The sequence below is a fragment of the Palaemon carinicauda genome, chromosome 39 (genome assembly GCF_036898095.1).
Source record: "Palaemon carinicauda isolate YSFRI2023 chromosome 39, ASM3689809v2, whole genome shotgun sequence".
NCBI lineage: Eukaryota > Metazoa > Arthropoda > Malacostraca > Decapoda > Palaemonidae > Palaemon > Palaemon carinicauda.
The window spans coordinates 55,617,763-55,637,762 of NC_090763.1; the positions used below are offsets into that span (position 1 = coordinate 55,617,763).

General features: G+C 33.2%; 1 protein-coding gene across 2 annotated transcripts in view; it reads left to right on the top strand.

The window, feature by feature from the left end:
* The window catches only part of LOC137630880 (uncharacterized), a 344,792-nt gene that overhangs the window by 307,113 nt on the left and 17,679 nt on the right, over positions 1-20,000 (top strand). For both annotated transcript variants that reach the window (XM_068362415.1, XM_068362414.1), the window contains one exon: positions 4,998-5,187. In XM_068362415.1, coding sequence (XP_068218516.1) covers positions 5,001-5,187 — 187 coding nt within the window. In that variant the 5' untranslated portion in view covers positions 4,998-5,000. The remainder of the gene's footprint in view (positions 1-4,997; positions 5,188-20,000) is intronic.

Sequence of the window (20,000 nt, forward strand, 5' to 3'; positions counted from 1 at the left end):
AGAGAACATTCACCCTTCAATCTTTTTTTTTTTTCTTGTATGTATTTTCAAATTTGGGATCTTCCAATTTAAATGGGAAATCATTGATAGAGAAGTCTGCTATGTATCTTAATCAGATAAGCCATCTGACGTTAGTTTTATGCTTTAACACGTATGTGATGGCGACTGGTCGACTGCCTGATTCCTGCATATTTTTGGACATTGTTTCCATATCAGGAATCTTTAAACCGAATGAGCATAAAGTGAAGAAAGCTCTCCTCAAATATTAACATTAATGAATACTGTACATTACAAATTAAACAATATTTATTCATATATATGTATGTATATGTATATGTATATATATATATATATATATATATATATATATATATATATGTATGTATATATATATATATATATATATATATATACAGTATATATATATATATATATATATATATATATATATACTGTATATATATATATATATATATATATATATATACATACAGTATATATATATATATATATATATATATATATATATATATATTGTCATGCATTTTAATACCTCAACTTGCGTTTAGTTAGCTTGAAAACATCTATCATTTCCCGCATTCAAATACAGCTTGGAGTAGACAATGGGATATTGAATCTTACATTTACACAGTTAGCTTATTCTTTAAATAATAGTGGTATAATGATGGGTGTACAACATGTATAATTGTATATTATTTTCTACCATGATGAAAAGAAGAGAATAATAATAAAAAAAAAATACCCGAATGAAATGGAACAAGAGAAGATAAAGACATAAATGAATAAAAATAAATGAATAAGCGAGATAAAGGATTATTTCAGCAAGATACACATATATTCGGAGTCATAATCCCGACAACACTACGGAACGAAAGGAAAAATAAAACATGAAAATAAAAGAAATACCAAAAGTTAAACGAAAGGTAAAGATAAATAAACGTAAATAAAAATATGGAACAAATGTATTCCGGATCTTTGTCTAGAAAAAAAAAAACACCCTAAGTTTTAATCCTGACAACACGATACAACGAAAAGAAAAAAACAATAAATACACAAATACCAATTTTAAATGGAAATGAAAACATTGAATAAACGTATATTAATGAAACTTATTTTCTGAATGAAACTCCGATATCTTGAGTCCTAATCCTGAAAACATGACTTAACGGAAAGAACAATGAAAAATACCAAAATGAAATAGAAAAGGGGAATAGAAAAACCCTTGGAGTGCAGACCTCCGCTACGCCTGCTTTTTTCTCGAAACCAACTTGCCTTCCTTAATATCAGTTTAGACCGTAAGCGTATTTGAAGTCTGTGTGAAAACCATGTGTAAACTTGGTGTCAAGGTAAGGGTTATTTTGGTCGACCTTTTGCTTGACATTGACCTTGACCTTTGACCTACGACTTTCAAACTTGAATCCCTTCCCTGTTTCACCATGGCAATTAAGCCCTGAGAGTTTCACTACTCTGAGTACAATTGTGACCAGGAAGCTGTTCACAAAGACAAATAGACAAATAGGGGCGAAAACATAACCTCCTCCCAAATTCGTTGGCTCGAGGGTACACTTGGGCCCACTATTCTATCTAGTTTCTCTTCCTCTTGTTTTTTTTAAAGTTTTTATGGTTTATTTTTATATAGGAAATATCTATTTTATATGTTAAGTGTTCTTAAAATATTTAATTTTTCCTTATTTCTTTTCCTCACTGGGCTATTTTCCCTGTTGGAGATCCTGGGCTTATAGCATCCTACTTTTCCAACTAGGGTTGTAGCTTAGCACGTAATAATAATAATAATAATAATAATAATAATAATAATATAAACAGACGTAAATAAATAAATAATGAATGAATGAATGAATGAATGAGCGAATATAAGATAATTTCCAATATGAAACACCGAGATCCATAGCCATAATGCAACATAACAGGGACTATAATAAGGCGGCAGGTGTGAAGGAAGCAATGCCCGAGCTTATTGAAGCTGTACTCCGGAGGAGAAGACCCTAGGATGCTGAATTATTAACAGCGATGTGACGCCCCTCCTACGTGTGACAGACCGTTGCAGGGGCTCGAAGCAGATATTCAGTGTCTTAGAAGGATTACATCCTACAATGTACAGAGTAATTATGTCTCGAGAGAGGTGGAATTGTTTTTAATTTTCCATTTAAGATAATTATGCCATTACTTCCGCTGTTTGTATTCCGGATACTGTTGTTAATGCGTCAATATTACATTTAAGTTTATTTATTTATTTTCTGTGATATTTCATAACTTGGTGTATTTCTTTTTTAGGTGAATTTTATCATTCTTTTCAGGGGAATTTTTGTAATTATTTATAGGAAAAAAAAATATCCCCTTTTTTTTTCTTTTTAATAATATCCCCTTATGACAACTGAGCACTAATCAAAAGAAAAAAAATTAAATTCATTATTTGAAAGTAACTATTATTTATTAAGGGAATTTTTGTAATTGTTTATAGGAAAGGAAAATATCCCCTATTTTTTTTTCTTTTTAACAATATCCCCTTACGACAACTGAGCACTAATCAAAAGAAAAATAAAAATAAAAAAAATTAAATTCATTATTTGAAAGTAACTATTATTTTTTAGGGGAATTTTTGTAATTATTTATAGAAAAAGAAAATATCCCATATTTTTTTTCTTAATAATATCCCTTTTACGACAACTTACCACTAATCAATAGAAATAAAAATATAAATTCATTATTTGAAAGTAATTATTATTTTCCTTGCAGTGAGAAAATTATCAAGTACAGAAAATCGATGTTACAGAGTTTCATGAGTAACAATATTCAATCTAAAATTAGCTGCTGAATATCTAAATATCAGACACTAAAATTGCAACGGGAAATGTCCGCTTTCAAAAATAAATCCCGATAATCCCAAGATTAATAATACTCTTCTCTCAAAGTAACTATTTATTTTCATGATTCAAATATTTTAATTCCTTCTATGTTTTAGTTGAATTTCACATCGGACACTCGATAATATAACTGATATAACCATCGTGATACTTATATCTAAAAACTATATAGAATAAAAAAAGTTAGCGTATATTACAATTACATCAGCGTAACCATCGACGGATAATATACATATTTAGAAATGCGTTTAAAGGTTTAAAGGTCACTCATGAATGGCAGAAGCAAGGGTCATGACAATGCCTTGGAAGGACAATGCTCTAGAGAATAACCATGAATACATATGATCAGCACCCAAGGCCGCTCCCCACCCAAGCTAGAATTAGGGAAGGCTATACAATGTCTGCTGTTGACTAGACAGGTAGACCTATACTCTTCCAAACCTCGTCATCCTTAGTTCAGATGGATGGTGAGGTTGCAGACACTGCAAGAAACTATCGAGCTTGAGCTTGTCTTGAACTTCAGCAAAAGGGTTGTGGTGGCCGATGTGATAACGCCCCTGACTGGTGAACGCCAGACTGGGGTTCGAGTCCCGCTCAAACTCGTTAGTTTCTTTGGTCGCTGCAACCTCACCATCCTTGTGAGCTAGGGATGTGGGGTTTCGGGGAGCCTATAGATCTATCTGCTGAGTCATCAGCAGCCATTTCCTGAACCTCCTTGGTCCAAGCTTGGGTGGAGAGAGGGCTTGGGCGTTCATCATATGTATATATGGTCAGTCTCTAGGTCATTGTCCAGCTTGATAGGGCAATGTCACTGTCCCTTGCCCATGCCTTTCATGAGCGGCCTTTAAAGCCTTTAAACCTTAAAATCGCTAAGAAGGAACGTTTCCAATAGGCTACAACCCTTACCCGTTATCCAACTTGGGCCGAGCCTCTCAAACCCTAACTTGCAAAATGTCGATATCTCAGTCCAAGCTTTTTCTTCTTCTGTCATTTCTAAGACAAAACATCGACATGATAAGCGTAGCGCATCAAAACAACCGAGGCAGCATCCACAGGAAATCTCTTTCGGCGATGCGTAAAAGCAGCAGATTACGTGGATCGATGGAGCTTTGGGTGGCCATGTCTTGAGCAACAACAAAAGCCGACCCACACTTTAACAGACACTTCATTTCCGGTGTCATCTCGCCTCCCGAAAAAGTCTATGGGACACCAAAAGACTGGGAGAAAAACGCGTCCGGATTTTTAAAAAGACGTGGGACCGATGTCACACACACACACACACACACACATATATATATATATATATATACTTTAGTGTACGCAACCCGTCGAAAATGACTACCAAATATTTAGATAAGCACACACCCCTCTCACCAAAGTATGACTATTCCGCTCCCCTCTACCCGAGCGACAGGGAGAGCTCTGCATTACCGGGAAGAAATATATATATATATATATATATATATATATATATATATATATATATATATATATATATATATATATATATATATATATATATAGCTAGACCCTTGGTCTTTATTACACAGGGAAGATATAACATTGAAAACAAATTAATTTTCTCTGTTAAATCTATACCAGATATAAAAACTCTTATGGAATTTTTATTCCATTAAAATATTTGGTCATTTGCCTGTAGTTTAATTACATTTAATGTATTTTTGTTCGTTCATATCTCTGGACTTTTAGGCTTTGAAACTAAATTAAACCAGGAAGTTTCAAGACTGGAACCTTAAGTACTTTGATGATATGTCATATAATTTACCTTTTGCATGTCTCTTTGAATAAAAATAATCTCTAACAATCATAATTGCATGAACCTATCAGGACTAAAATAATTATTTGTTTTGAGAATTTATTATTATTATTATTATTATTATTATTATTATTATCCAAGCTACAACCCTAGTTGGAAAAGCAAGATGCTATAAGCCAAAGGGCCCCATTAGGGAAAAATAGCCCACTGAGGAAAGGAAATAAATAAATGAAGAGAACAAATTAACAATAAATCATTCTAAAAAAGGCAACAACGTCAAAGTTTTCAAATGGCACTTCCCCTCTCTCCCCCTCCAGGTCATGTGGTTGGGGCCACGTGTGTGGGCGTGGATATGGGTATGGGTGAGCATGGGCATCCGCGAGTGCCTGGCAGCATGCACCATGGCCGAATTCCCCTGCAGGAACAAACAGTGCATAAGTCTCGACCGCTACTGCGACGGAACGCCTGACTGCGAGGACAGGAGTGATGAACCGTCAGGCTGCTCACGTAAGTTATTATGGTTTTCATTGTTATTGTCATTTCTATTTAATCCTCTAGCACCAAAGTTCCTGTCATTGTTATTTTCATTGTTATTGTTAATTTTATTTAATCCTCTATCACCAAAGTTTCTGTCATTGTTATTGTTAATTTTATTTAATCCTCTAGCACCAAAGTTTCTGTCATTGTTATTGTTAATTTTATTTAATCCTCTAGCACCAAAGTTTCTGTCATTGTTATTGTTAATGTTATTTAATCCTCTAGCACCAAAGTTTCTGTCATTGTTATTGTTAATTTTATTTAATCCTCTAGCACCAAAGTTTCTGTCATTGTTATTGCTAATTTTATTTAATCCTCTAGCACCAAAGTTTCTGTCATTGTTATTGTTAATGTTATTTAATCCTCTAGCACCAAAGTTTCTGTCATTGTTATTGTTAATTTTATTTAATCCTCTAGCACCAAAGTTTCTGTCATTGTTCTTTTCATTGTTATTGTTAATTTTACTTAATCCTCTAGCACCAAAGTTTCTGTCATTGTTATTGTTAATTTTATTTAATCCTCTAGCACTAAAGTTTCTGCCATTGTTATTTTCATTGTTATTGTTAATTTTATTTAATCCTCTAGCACCAAAGTTTCTGTCATTGTTATTTTCATTGTTATTGTTAATTTTATTTAATCCTCTAGCACCAAAGTTTCTGTCATTGTTATTGTTAATTTTATTTAATCCTCTAGCACCAAAGTTTCTGTCATTGTTATTTTCATTGTTATTGTTAATTTTATTTAATCCTCTAGCACCAAAGTTTCTGTCATTGTTATTTTCATTGTTATTGTTAATTTTATTTAATCCTCTAGCACCAAAGTTTCTGTCATTGTTATTGTTAATTTTATTTAATCCTCTAGCACCAAAGTTTCTGTCATTGTTATTTTCATTGTTATTGTTAATTTTATTTAATCCTCTAGCACCAAAGTTTCTGTCATTGTTATTTTCATTGTTATTGTTAATTTTATTTAATCCTCTAGCACCAAAGTTTCTGTCATTGTTATTTTCATTGTTATTGTTAATTTTATTTAATCCTCTAGCACCAAAGTTTCTGTCATTGTTAATTTTATTTAATCCTCTAGCACCAAAGTTTCTGTCATTGTTATTTTCATTGTTATTGTTCATTTTATTTAATCCTCTAGCACCAAAGTTTCTGTCATTGTTATTGTTAATTTTATTTAATCCTCTAGCACCAAAGTTTCTGTCATTGTTATTGTTAATTTTATTTAATCCTCTAGCACCAAAGTTTCTGTCATTGTTATTGTTAATTTTATTTAATCCTCTAGCACCAAAGTTTCTGTCATTGTTATTGTTAATTTTATTAAATCCTCTAGCACCTAAGTTTCTGTCATTGTTATTGTTAATTTTATTTAATCCTCTAGCACCAAAGTTTCTGTCATTGTTATTGTTAATTTTATTTAATCCTCTAGCACCAAAGTTTCTGTCATCGTTATTGTTAATTTTATTTAATCCTCTAGCACCAAAGTTTCTGTCATCGTTATTGTTAATTTTATTTAATCCTCTAGCACCAAAGTTTCTGTCATCGTTATTGTTAATTTTATTAAATCCTCTAGCACCTAAGTTTCTGTCATTGTTATTGTTAATTTTATTTAATCCTCTAGCACCAAAGTTTCTGTCATTGTTATTGTTAATTTTATTTAATCCTCTAGCACCAAAGTTTCTGTCATTGTTATTGTTAATTTTATTTAATCCTCTAGCACCAAAGTTTCTGTCATTGTTATTGTTAATTTTATTTATTCCTCTAGCACCAAAGTTTCTGTCATTGTTATTGTTAATTTTATTTAATCCTCTAGCACCAAAGTTTCTGTCATTGTTATTGTTAATTTTATTAAATCCTCTAGCACCTAAGTTTCTGTCATTGTTATTGTTAATTTTATTTAATCCTCTAGCACCAAAGTTTCTGTCATTGTTATTGTTAATTTTATTTAATCCTCTAGCACCAAAGTTTCTGTCATTGTTATTGTTAATTTTATTTAATCCTCTAGCACCAAAGTTTCTGTCATTGTTATTGTTAATTTTATTTAATCCTCTAGCACCAAAGTTTCTGTCATTGTTATTGTTAATTTTATTTAATCCTCTAGCACCAAAGTTTCTGTCATTGTTATTGTTAATTTTATTTAATCCTCTAGCACCAAAGTTTCTGTCATTGTTATTGTTAATTTTATTTAATCCTCTAGCACCAAAGTTTCTGTCATTGTTATTGTTAATTTTATTAAATCCTCTAGCACCTAAGTTTCTGTCATTGTTATTGTTAATTTTATTTAATCCTCTAGCACCAAAGTTTCTGTCATTGTTATTGTTAATTTTATTTAATCCTCTAGCACCAAAGTTTCTGTCATTGTTATTGTTAATTTTATTTAATCCTCTAGCACCAAAGTTTCTGTCATTGTTATTGTTAATTTTATTTAATCCTCTAGCACCAAAGTTTCTGTCATTGTTATTGTTAATTTTATTTAATCCTCTAGCACCAAAGTTTCTGTCATTGTTATTGTTAATTTTATTAAATCCTCTAGCAGCTAAGTTTCTGTCATTGTTATTGTTAATTTTATTTAATCCTCTAGCACCAAAGTTTCTGTCATTGTTATTGTTAATTTTATTTAATCCTCTAGCACCAAAGTTTCTGTCATTGTTATTTTCATTGTTATTGTTAATTTTATTTAATCCTCTAGCACCAAAGTTTCTGTCATTGTTATTGTTAATTTTATTTAATCCTCTAGCACCAAAGTTTCTGTCATTGTTCTTTTCATTGTTATTGTTAATTTTATTTAATCCTCTGGCACCAAAGTTTCTGTCATTGTTCTTTTCATTGTTATTGTTAATTTTATTTAATCCTCTAGCACCAAAGTTTCTGTCATTGTTATTGTTAATTTTATTTAATCCTCTAGCACCAAAGTTTCTGTCATTGTTCTTTTCATTGTTATTGTTAATTTTATTTAATCCTCTAGCACCAAAGTTTCTGTCATTGTTATTTTCATTGTTATTGTTAATTTTATTTAATCCTCTAGCACCAAAGTTTCTGTCATTGTTATTGTTAATTTTATTTAATCCTCTAGCACCAAAGTTTCTGTCATTGTTCTTTTCATTGTTATTGTTAATTTTATTTAATCCTCTAACACCAAAGTTTCTGTCATTGTTATTTTCCATGTTATTATTAATTTTACTTACGTTATTGTTTTCATTGTTATTGTTAATTTTATTTAATCCTCTAGCACCAAAGTTTCTGTCATTGTTATTGTTAATTTTATTTAATCCTCTAGCACCAAGGAGATGCATAGGGCCTCAATGAATTCACGCCAAATGTCTCTCTCCTGTGCTATCTCTCTGATCTAAACCCAAATTTCAGATCCAACCTCCCTGCGCCATGTCATCAGCCACGTTTCTCTTGGTAAATGTTAGCGATAATATTTCACATATGGGGTATTGTGGAACGTGCTCAAATAGCATATATAAAATATAAAGATTTCTAATAATTCTAAAATAATGTGATTAATGAGAAATATATTATTGATGATTTTAAACAATTATTCAAAATAAATGTTACCCAAGAGACAAGAGACCATAAACCCCTCTCTCTCTCTCTCTCTCTCTCTCTCTCTCTCTCTCTCTCTCTCTCTCTCTCTCTCTCTCTCTCTCTCTCTCTCTCTATATATATATATATATATATACCGTATATAAAATGTATATATATATAAAATATATACACTTAACATATATATACATATATCTATACACATATACATATATATGTACACATATATACATATTATATATATATATATATATATATATATATGTATATATATATATATATATAAACACATATACATATACATAGTCAGACACTTATTCTTTACCATATAGGGGAAATAAAAAATCACAGTTAATAATTCAGCGAAGAAGTAAACTCCCATCCTTGTGATTTTGTGATACACAGCATTTTCCATCCTGAACGGATTAGCAGCGAACGAAAAAGGGGGACTTACGCCATCAATCCGACTAAGGGGACATTGTCCACTCTACTGCATCAAACAAACAACTAAATTCATCAAGGAAAAACAGAAATGGAAAATATAGGGATCAGCAACAACAAAGAGGATTTTACTGACGCAGATCCCAAATGCCTACCGAGAGAGAGAGAGAGAGAGAGAGAGAGAGAGAGAGAGAGAGAGAGAGAGAGAGAGAGAGAGAGAGAGAGAGAGAGAGAGAAAAAAAAATGCCTACCGGGAGAGAAAAAAAAAAAAAAAAACTTTATATAAAAGCGCATTACCCAGGGACCCTATTCTTAGGGTATATCCCCTTCTTTCTAAAGAAATACTTCATCTAAGAAAATGGCAGCGAGGGAGGAACGAAGCAATGACTCGGAAAATATGGAGAGAAGCTGAAACGAAAATACTTCCCCGATGAGGAGGAGGAGGGTGATGAGGATGAGGAAAAGGGGAGGGGGGAGGAAGGATGCTGTTGTGTGGATAGTGATGGCTTGGTAGATACACAGTAATGTGCTGGAGTTACGTACAGATGGCTTATTATTTTCTTCCTTTCATTCCCTCTCCTTTTTTTTTGGCTTATTAGTTTCTCCTTTTCATTCCCTCTCCTTTTTTTTGGCTTATTACTTTCTCCCTTTCATTCCCGCTCCTCTTTTTGGCTTATTTTCTCCCTTCATTCCCTCTCCTTTTTTGGGCTTATTAGTTTCTCCCTTTCGTCCCCTCTCCTTTTTTGGCTTATTATTTTCTCCCTTTCATCCCTTTTTTTTTGGCTTATTATTTTCTCCCTTTCATTCCCGCTCCTTTTTTTTGGGCTTATTATTTTCTCCCTTTCGTTCCCTCTCCTTTTTTGGGATTATTATTTTTTCCCTTTCATTCCCTCTCCTTTTTTGGCTTATTATTTTCTCCCTTTCGTTCCCTCTCCTTTTTTGGGATTATTATTTTCTCCCTTTCATTCCCTCTCCTTTTCCTTGGCTTATTATTTTCTCCCTTTCATTCCCTCTCTTTTTTTTTTGGCTTATTATTTTCTCCCTTTCGTTCCCTATTCTTTTTTTGGCCTATTATTTTCTCCCTATCGTACCCTCTCGCTTTTTTTGGCTTATTATTTTCTCCCTTTCATTCCTTCTTTTTTTTTTGGCTTATTTTCTCTCTTTCATTCCCTCTCCTTTTTCAATGAGCATTTCTACATGGAGTTATTTTTTTGACTGGTTTAAAAATAAAATTTTTACATGCCTACACACCACAGATACAAATAAAAAATTGTTGTTTTAATATTAATACATTCACCCTAAAAGGGAATGGCTCCAGACCCGAACAGATGGCTCAGACAGATTCGTCCTGTGCAATGAAATAAATACAACATTACTTGCTTCATACGTGTTCACAAAGGGCTCGTCAGCATCGCATCATTCAGCCTTATCTTGCACGCACTCATGACCTTCCAGGATATCAAGGGACTTTATTTTCAAATAAACCTTTCACACTTACATCCAACCCTTTCTGGAAATTTTTCTTTTCCTAACCTTATATCTTTTAAATCATACACTCTTTACACAAACTTATTTTCGGTCATGTACACACACACACACACACACACACATATATATATATATATATATATATATATATGTGTGTGTGTGTGTGTGTGTGTGCGTGTGCGCCTGTGTGTTTGTGTGCGTGCACGCGTGCTTGCTTGTGTGTTAAATACCCAGATATGTATTTAAAGTTTCCCTATTTCTATATACTGTATATGCAATTCAAAAGCAAATTTTACCCTAATCTCTCTTCCAATTCAATGCAACGCTATCTTAGCTACAGCAAAATCCTATCACTTTTATCCATGTATGCATGCAAAATACGAGAGAGAGAGAGAGAGAGAGAGAGAGAGAGAGAGAGAGAGAGAGAGAGAGAGAGAGAGAGAGATGGAATTAGCCTCTATAAAATCATTTTATGTATTCAATGATTTAATCAACACAGACATCCAAAACCCAATTTCGAGAATGAGCCATCAGGGATATTAGTTTAACGTTTCCTTAGAAACATTCCAAATGGAATACTAGAAACACCTCAGCAATAGCAGAGGACCCCAAATCCCAGGCAAATAAAAACAAGGAGAAACGCTTCAAAACCTTGTATATAAATAGAGGAATTGAGAGAATAGATGCAAGTACAAATAAAATTGTTTACAACAATAACTTTGAATGGCATTACGATAGGAGTAATAAAGCACTGATTTGTGGAGGAAAAAACCGAAAAGGGTTATACAAGAAGAGATGAAGAGTAAAGGGATAAAGTTACAGATAAAACTAATGATAAACTGCTAATTGGTATGCAGGGAGAATTGTTACTTAATTGGCACAAGTAATCATGATGTAGTTAGGAAGCTGGATACGTTTCGAATGATTAAGTGACAGTATATAACAACTTCGTACAATTACATTTGAAACAGAACTGCGAATACATAATTATACACGCATATATATATATATATATATATATATATATATCTGTATATATATATATATATATATATATATATATATATATATATATGTATATGTATGTATGTATATATACATATATATATATATATATATATATATATATATATATATATATATATATATATATATCAGAGATGTAACAGTTCAGACGGACAGAGACACCGAGATTGAAGATCTCAGGCGAAAGAACGAGAACATGGCTATGGAACTTGCCAATAAACAGGCTGTGATTGAAGCCCATGAAAATCAACTTGCTGATTACTATCGATCAATTCTAGTGTTGAAAGCGGAACTGAAAATGGCTCAGGAGAAAAATGATGCCAATATTCAGATGCAATCAGGCCTTATTTCCTAGTAGAACGCTGTTTTCGAGAGCAAGAAATTATCCGACGTTGCTTCATTCAAACACTGTCCATAGCAAGCTAAGATTGAGCACACTCCCAAAGAAATCTCCATAGCACTAGCTAAAGACTACAATCAAAACAGTCTCAACAGGAACCGTCTAGCCGCAGTACAAACAGATTGCCGAAACCGATACTGCACTTTCAATTATGGAACACTTTCAAAATTTTATACATTCCTTACAAGGCAATCTTCATGAGAAAATCTTTTTCCTAACACTCTGACCCATCTTGTGTATGTACGGGTAAATTATGTATTTCATTCAACACTGAAGCTTGAAACCTTTGACTTGCTATGAATTCCACATTTATTTTTTTAAAAACTCGGACCCCTCTTGTGTAATGTATTTCATCAAAAATGAAAGTGAAAATTTACAAATTTTCATCAATGAACGGAAAAAGAGGAAAGCCATTCAACGTGAATACTATCTTAACTCTCACACTAAAGGGAAAAAGTGGTTTGCCATTAGTTCACCAAAAAAAAAAAAAAAAAAAAAAAAAAAAATCTGTGAATTGTTGCATTCTGGCAAATTTTCTTTCTCTACAGACACTATTTTGAGACACGATAAATAATATAGAACAATCAGTTCTCTGAAAATAATCTCATGCATTTACAATCGATGGTTTAATGTGTCCTTTTATTTTGGAATACCGGAGAGAGAGAGAGAGAGAGAGAGAGAGAGAGAGAGAGAGAGAGAGAGAGGGAGTGGTGTTCATTATATAATTATGAGGCTTTGGTAAAATTCAGGCTGTTATCATGTTTTCCAAATTCTTGTTTTATGGATAAGCAGGATATAGAATATATACATAGTCTTTGCATGAACAATTATACACTGCTTTATAGTTAATAAACTGTGCTTAAAACACAATTTATCAATAAATCAAGGTTTAAAAATTTACATAATATTTTTTTTTACCATACACTCTAGTATCAAAATCATCAATTCCTAGTATTATAATCACAGGGTTTTCCTAACTCTTCAATTGTGATATATTTTGGGAAAAGAAATCTACGATCAAATGATTTGTGCAACATTTAGACAATGAGCAATAACTCGGTCCATACTGAAAGATGCCTTGCACAATAGTGCCTGAAATTATTATTGCTGTAAAAAAACTTTGAGAAAAATTATTAACGTCTAAAGAATCATCATCACCTCCTACACCTATTGACGCAAAGGGTCTCGGTTAGATTTCGCCAGTCGTCTCTATCTTGAGCTTCTAATTCAATACTTCTCCATTCATCATCTCCCATGTCACGTTTCATAGTCCTCAGCCATGTAGGCCTGGATCTTCCAACTCTCCTAGTGCCTTGTGGAGCCCAGTTGAAAGTTTGGTGAACTAATCTCTCTTGGGGAGTGCGAAGAGCATGCCCAACCCATCTCAATCTACCCCTCACCATGATCTCATCCACATACGGCACTCGAGTAATCCCTCCCATAGTTTCATTTCTAATCCTGTCCTGTCATTTAACATTTAATATTCTTCTGAGGGCTTTGTCCTCAAATCTAAAAAAATGTTGGATATTATTTCATTGTCATACCACGACTAATGTCCATATAGCAACACCAATCTAAAAAAACTGACATATAACCTGATTTTTATATGTAATTTCAGGCGATTTAATTTCCAAATTTAATTAACCCTAGCCATAGTCTGATTTACTTTTTTCAATCTTTCAATAAACACAAATTCTAAAGACTATACGCTATTAGAGATCATAGTTCCTAAATAGTTCTTAACTATAGATAAGTATAAAATGAAATAGAGAAGAAATTAGGACGTCATTCAATACATTACAATACCTTTAAAATAAAGAAAGAATAAAAACAATTTGGAATTTTTTTTCTCTTCTCTTGCCAGTATCATAAAATTCTTCTCTCCACCTTAAGCTACTGACCTAAGGTATTTCCCTTCCTTTACTACTATCTTGGTTCCCTTTTCACTTTTTTTAATATTTCCTCCCCTTCCATTTTTCCACGGTCGAAGGCTAAATTGAAAACTGTCACCTTGACTAAAGATATTGCATACCCAGAGAATTATTTTTATTTCAAAAATTTCACGTTAGTTTTTTTTTATCTTATCTACTTGGTTGTTTATATAAAAATATAAATAAAAGCATTAATAACCGAAACATAAGGAAGCATTTAACTAAACATGTTTATAAGCATATGAATAAATCGCACGAATGAATATGCTATAACTAAGAAAGAAAGCAATTAACAAAGTTTTCTGCATTAGCGAATGATAACTTTCGAACGAGAAGTTTTTGAGGTAAAGAATGCGATGCGTATATTAGATTTCGGAGTTAGGTAACTTACTCCGGAACTTTCGGAGACAAACAAGAGGTCATCTTAAAAAGCTGCTGGGATCAAGTAGTGCCTCATAAAGTTTAAAAAAAGGAGGGAGGAAAATAGGCGTAAAAAACTATTTTTTGAAGGCAATTTTGGTATGAACAGTCAGGGATGCTGAAATAGTTTTGAAGGAACTTATAAGAGGAATGATTCTTTCTATTATAAAGGTAATGGTTATAAAAATCCCATATGAATTATAAGCGCATATCTTTACTGAGCAGAGGAAAGACATTTGATAGGAAATTACTCGTGAGATGTTTGAAGAAATGATAAGGGAAGAATAGTGTGGGTTTAAACAAGGAAGACTATGTAGTTTAAGAGTTTGATAAGTAAAACGTTTAAAAGTATCGTTGAAAATGCTGTAGAGAGAAACAAGATGTAAAGTGTAGAGGACACGTTGCCAGGAATAGAAAAAGTTTCTGACACAAGTGAGGTATATGTTAAGAGCTTGGAAAAGGGGAGAGTGACAGAAATCATTGGACAATTAGACTATGACAAGAGGGCGTTGTGTCTTCGTGGTTGTTTAATACCCTCATGGACGAAGTTTTGTGAGAAACAATATAAAAAAAAAAAATACCTTAGAATAAGAAGTGTATAATGGATGATGTTTGTGAAGATCGTATGCTGCAAAAAGAGAATCAGCAGAGTTTAGCACATTGAAAACGTTTGAAAGTGCTTGCAAGAGAGAAAATTATTAGCAAATGTAGCCTATAGTAAGGCTATATGGGTAAATGAGAGCCAAGATTAGGCAATATATATTACTATGAATGGTAGGAGAATGGAAAATCGTTATTTAATATAGGAATGAGGGAGGGCATATCTGAATTATGGTAGTATGGCCAGAAGAGGTATGTCACAGAATTGGTGGTAGAAAGATGTATGCAATAGATTGGGAAGGAACTTTAGAGGAATATACATGCCAAAGTTGGATTAAAACTCCTGTACTGAAGTAAACTGCGGATGCTGATTCTAGGCGGAAAAAAAAAGAAAAGGCTGTTAAAATAAATTGTTTTTTGTATATGGAGCATCAGACGATTACAAAGGATAAGAAATGAGGAGAATCCATGAAAGTAGTTGGAGATGGTTCGGTAATGCTATGAGAATGGTAGATGATAATTTGGTGAAAAAGACAGCTACTCAGACATAGGTGAAAAGACCACGTGACATGAGATACTGGAGTGAGTGGTTAGGTTTGTCCTGATGAGCTTTCCGTGCAGGTACATGAAGATAATTAAATTTTGGAGTTATTTTCATTAGGCATTCATTCACAATTCAGCAGATAATTATGAATGTAACAATAAACATTCAATTTTCTGTCCTTGGTTGACAATAAATAGTATCAAACAACCATACAATACATACATACACAAATACGGTACATATGAATACATACATAATATGCACACGCATATATTAATATATACATATTTATAATATATATATATATATATATATACAGTATATATATATATATATATACAGTATATATATATATATATATATATACAGTATATATATATACATATATATATATATATATATATATACATATATATATATACTGTATACACACACTAGTGTACGTGACCCGTCAAAAATACAGCTAAATATTTAGATAGATATTTACACACAAGCAGCCTCCTCCAGGATATGACTACTCCCTTTCCACCTATCCGAGGGACGGAGAGAGCTGAGCGTGACCGAAAAGAAATATTTTTACATCGCATATGCATATTGACCATTATTGAACCGAATAAGCATTATATTAATTTTGTTAATATATTATATTAACCTAGTAACCCGTGGAATACATTCATGTTCAATTAAATGATAGATAATTAATAAGCCTTTATTTTTTTCCATCTTAAACAAAGGGGTAGGGGGGGCAATACTTATGCTGCTCCCTTAGATAACGCAACAGATATATACGCTTTTATAAACGCCTTTAAATATCTAATTCGTAAATCACCCCTAAATATCTAATTCGTAAATCGCCCTTAAATATCTAATTCATAAATACCCCTTAAATATCTAATTCGTAAATCACCCTTAAATATCTAATTCATAAATACCCCTTAAATATGTAATTCATAATAATGGGAAGTTGAGCGTATGGAACCAATTTAAGTGATCTTTCGAACACTAATTAGCAATGCGTATGACCATGTCTTTTGCGGCGAGCGTCAGCTGTGAAAAAGGGCGTTACTTATGCTGCTCCCTTAGATAACGCAACAGATATATACGTTTTTATACACGCCCCTAAATATCTAATTCGTAAATTGCCCCTAAATACCTAATTCGTAAATCGCCCTTAAATATCTAATTCATAAATACCCCTTAAATATATAATTCATAATTATGGGAAGTAGAGAATATAGAACCAATTTAAGTGATCTTTCGAACACTAATTAGCAATGCGTATGACCATGTCTTTTGTGGCAAGCGTCAGCTGTGAAAAAGGGCTTTACTTATGCTGCTTCCTTAGATAACGCAACAGATATATACGCTTTTATACACGCCCCTAAATATCTAATTCGTAAATCGCCCTTAAATATCTAATTCATAAATACCCCTTAAATATGTAATTCAAAATAATGGGAAGTTGAGCGTATGGAACCAATTTAAGTGATCTTTCGAACACTAATTAGCAATGCGTATAACCATGTCTTTTGCGGCGAGCGTCAGCTGTGAAAAATTAGAATTTCCCAGCGTGAAATCTCGACATTCCGAGCGCAACCGTTAGCATTACCGAAATTGTTTAAATTCATTTCTTTGCTTTTGATATATCCCATTACGAGTGAATAATTGGATTGGGAGAGTAATATAGCTCTCATAAAGTCCCTTTTGATGGCATAATTGGTTCTTTAATGCCGACCCGTTTGATGTAAAGAACTCGTAGGCCAATCAGACATCATGTGAACAGCTGAACCAACGGCTGCAGTGGAGGCGAAATCACTCTAGTTCATACACTTTGGTTCAGTCATAATTTAGTGTTGGTTCATGCACAGCAGTTGTTTGTTGAATAACCAAAGCCTTTGATACAATGAAGTGTTCATTAATAATGTTTTGAGGGGATCTTCTTCCATGAGTTTCTGATTAAACCTTAAGTGCTTCCACTGCAATAATTCCAATTGCCACAGACTTAATAGCTCGGATGTATATACGTGTTCTCTCTCTCTCTCTCTCTCTCTCTCTCTCTCTCTCTCTCTCTCTCTCTCTCTCTCTCTCTCGTATCCATACACTTAATTTCAAGCGAACTACTTGTATCTCTACTCGAATTAGATCACATGATATATTAGGAAATACAACAGGTGATAACGTTCTGTTTTAGTTCATCTATTTACTGATATGTTAAAAGGATTATGGAACAGATTGGGCTTATATTTTTACGAATATTTAAAAGGTGGCCCACCACGATACATTATGGGAGAGATAGGAAAGCCACCTTTCGGAAAAGGACGTTCTGGATTCCTTAGCCTTGCCGGAGATCTGCCGTTTGGAAAAGTTCTCATTTATCAAATTAAAAAAACTGAAATATCGACTACGTGTAACGTTTATAGCAAATAATTCATCAAAATGGTAATTCAATTTAGATAGCAAAGCGCTGTCCAAAACAGTGAAAGATTCATCAGTATGCAGCTCTTTAGACAGAATAATAGAATTTCAATTTGGCTAATGAACCATTAGCTTAGCTATATGGCCACCTGGGTTCAAAAGTCTGATTGGAAAACAGAGAAAAAGAGTTGTCGAGGTATTGCGGCCAGTGTTCTATATGCAGTTTAAAGTCAGATGGATACATAAAACTGTACCAGAGAGAGAGAGAGAGAGAGAGAGAGAGAGAGAGAGAGAGAGAGAGAGATTTACTGATAGAATTCCAGACAGAAAAGGAAAAAGTCTGATGGAGAAACAACTCTCCATACACAGTAGAGAGAGAGAGAGAGAGAGAGAGAGAGAGAGAGAGAGAGAGAGAGAGAGAGAGAGAGAGAGAGATCGCGAAAAAATTGAAATGTCACTCCAAAAGATTTTGGTTAGTACTTCTGTTTTGTTTTTAGCAATATTTTATATTCTCGAAGGTACTGTATAGTAGGTGATGATATATACTGAATGTGAGGGGGGGGGGGGCGGTTTACAAAACGGGAAACAACAACATTTTGTACGATAAACAACTTTGTTTCAATTCCTTAAAAATATTCTTTAATGTTCTGTAATACATAACATATATTTGCGTATCATTTCTTACACATATATTATTTCATCTTAAAGAGAGGGCAGGGGCAGGGGCGGTACCCTTTATAGCAGGGGCGGTACCCTTTATAGAATGTGAGTGATGATACTATTATTATTATTGTTATTACTACCCAAGCTACAACCCTAGTTGGAAAAGCAAGATGCTATAAGCCCAAGGGCTCCAATAGGGAGAAATAGCCCAGTGAGGAAAGGAAATAAGGAAATAAATAAATGATGAGAATAAACTAACAATATATCATTCTAAAAACAGCAAGGAAGGAAAAATAACAGCTCAAACATCTCTCTGCCCAAACTAGGATACTACGACCTGGTAAGGCCAGGCAATAGTTGTTAGAAAATTATTTTAATCCAGCATTATCCTCTCATCTATAATCTAACTTATCTGGAATTATCAAGAAACTGACAGATTTGAGATCACCTTCTCCTTTATAAATATGATGTTTTGTATATGAATTCTCATTGTTGAGTCCATCGATGTCACTAATGGGCGAAAGCACTAACTCCATTCAAGTCTTTTAAATTTTTCCTTTCGAGGCTATAATACACATTTCAAGCTCATGGCGTGTCAGCTTTCCTGATTTCTATGAGCGCGCGCGCACACACACACACACACACAAGAAAAGGATAGAGTTCTGAAATGTATGAGAAAGCAATGCGGAAAATATGATTATGATATGATTGTTTGGTCAACTCTCCTTAATAGAGGTATAACATTAATGCCCCGTGCAAATGAAAGATAAAGGGTTGAAGCTCTAAAAATATACGTTTTTCTTATTGTCTATTGTATGTAATGTAAAACGACATAATATGTAAAATGCGAAGCTACTGAAAAGTGGCATAAGACTGGTACAGATGATACTGATACGATGAATATGTAACGCACAACATAGATTGGGCGTCGTTAAGCAACCGGAGAAAAAGTATTATTCAAACGTTTCATGGGTAGGAGGAGAGGAAGTCCGAGGAAAACTTCAATGAATTATGAGAAAGATAAAATGGAAAGAGGAGCTCTTATATTCAGGGAACAACATAGTAAATGGAAGGTAAAAGAAAATTGTGAATACTATGTATAGGGGCCAGATGTACTGCTGAAAATCCTTCCATTTGAGAATACGAAGAGACTAATGCCTTAGAGGTTTTAGTGCCAAAGAGTTGTTTCATGATTCAGCAGTTTAATTTTATATCCGCAGTGGCCAACAGTGATGAAAGAGACCAAACTCCAGACATGACCAAAACATGTCTGAGGCCTTTATCCTGCAGTGGAATATAAAAAA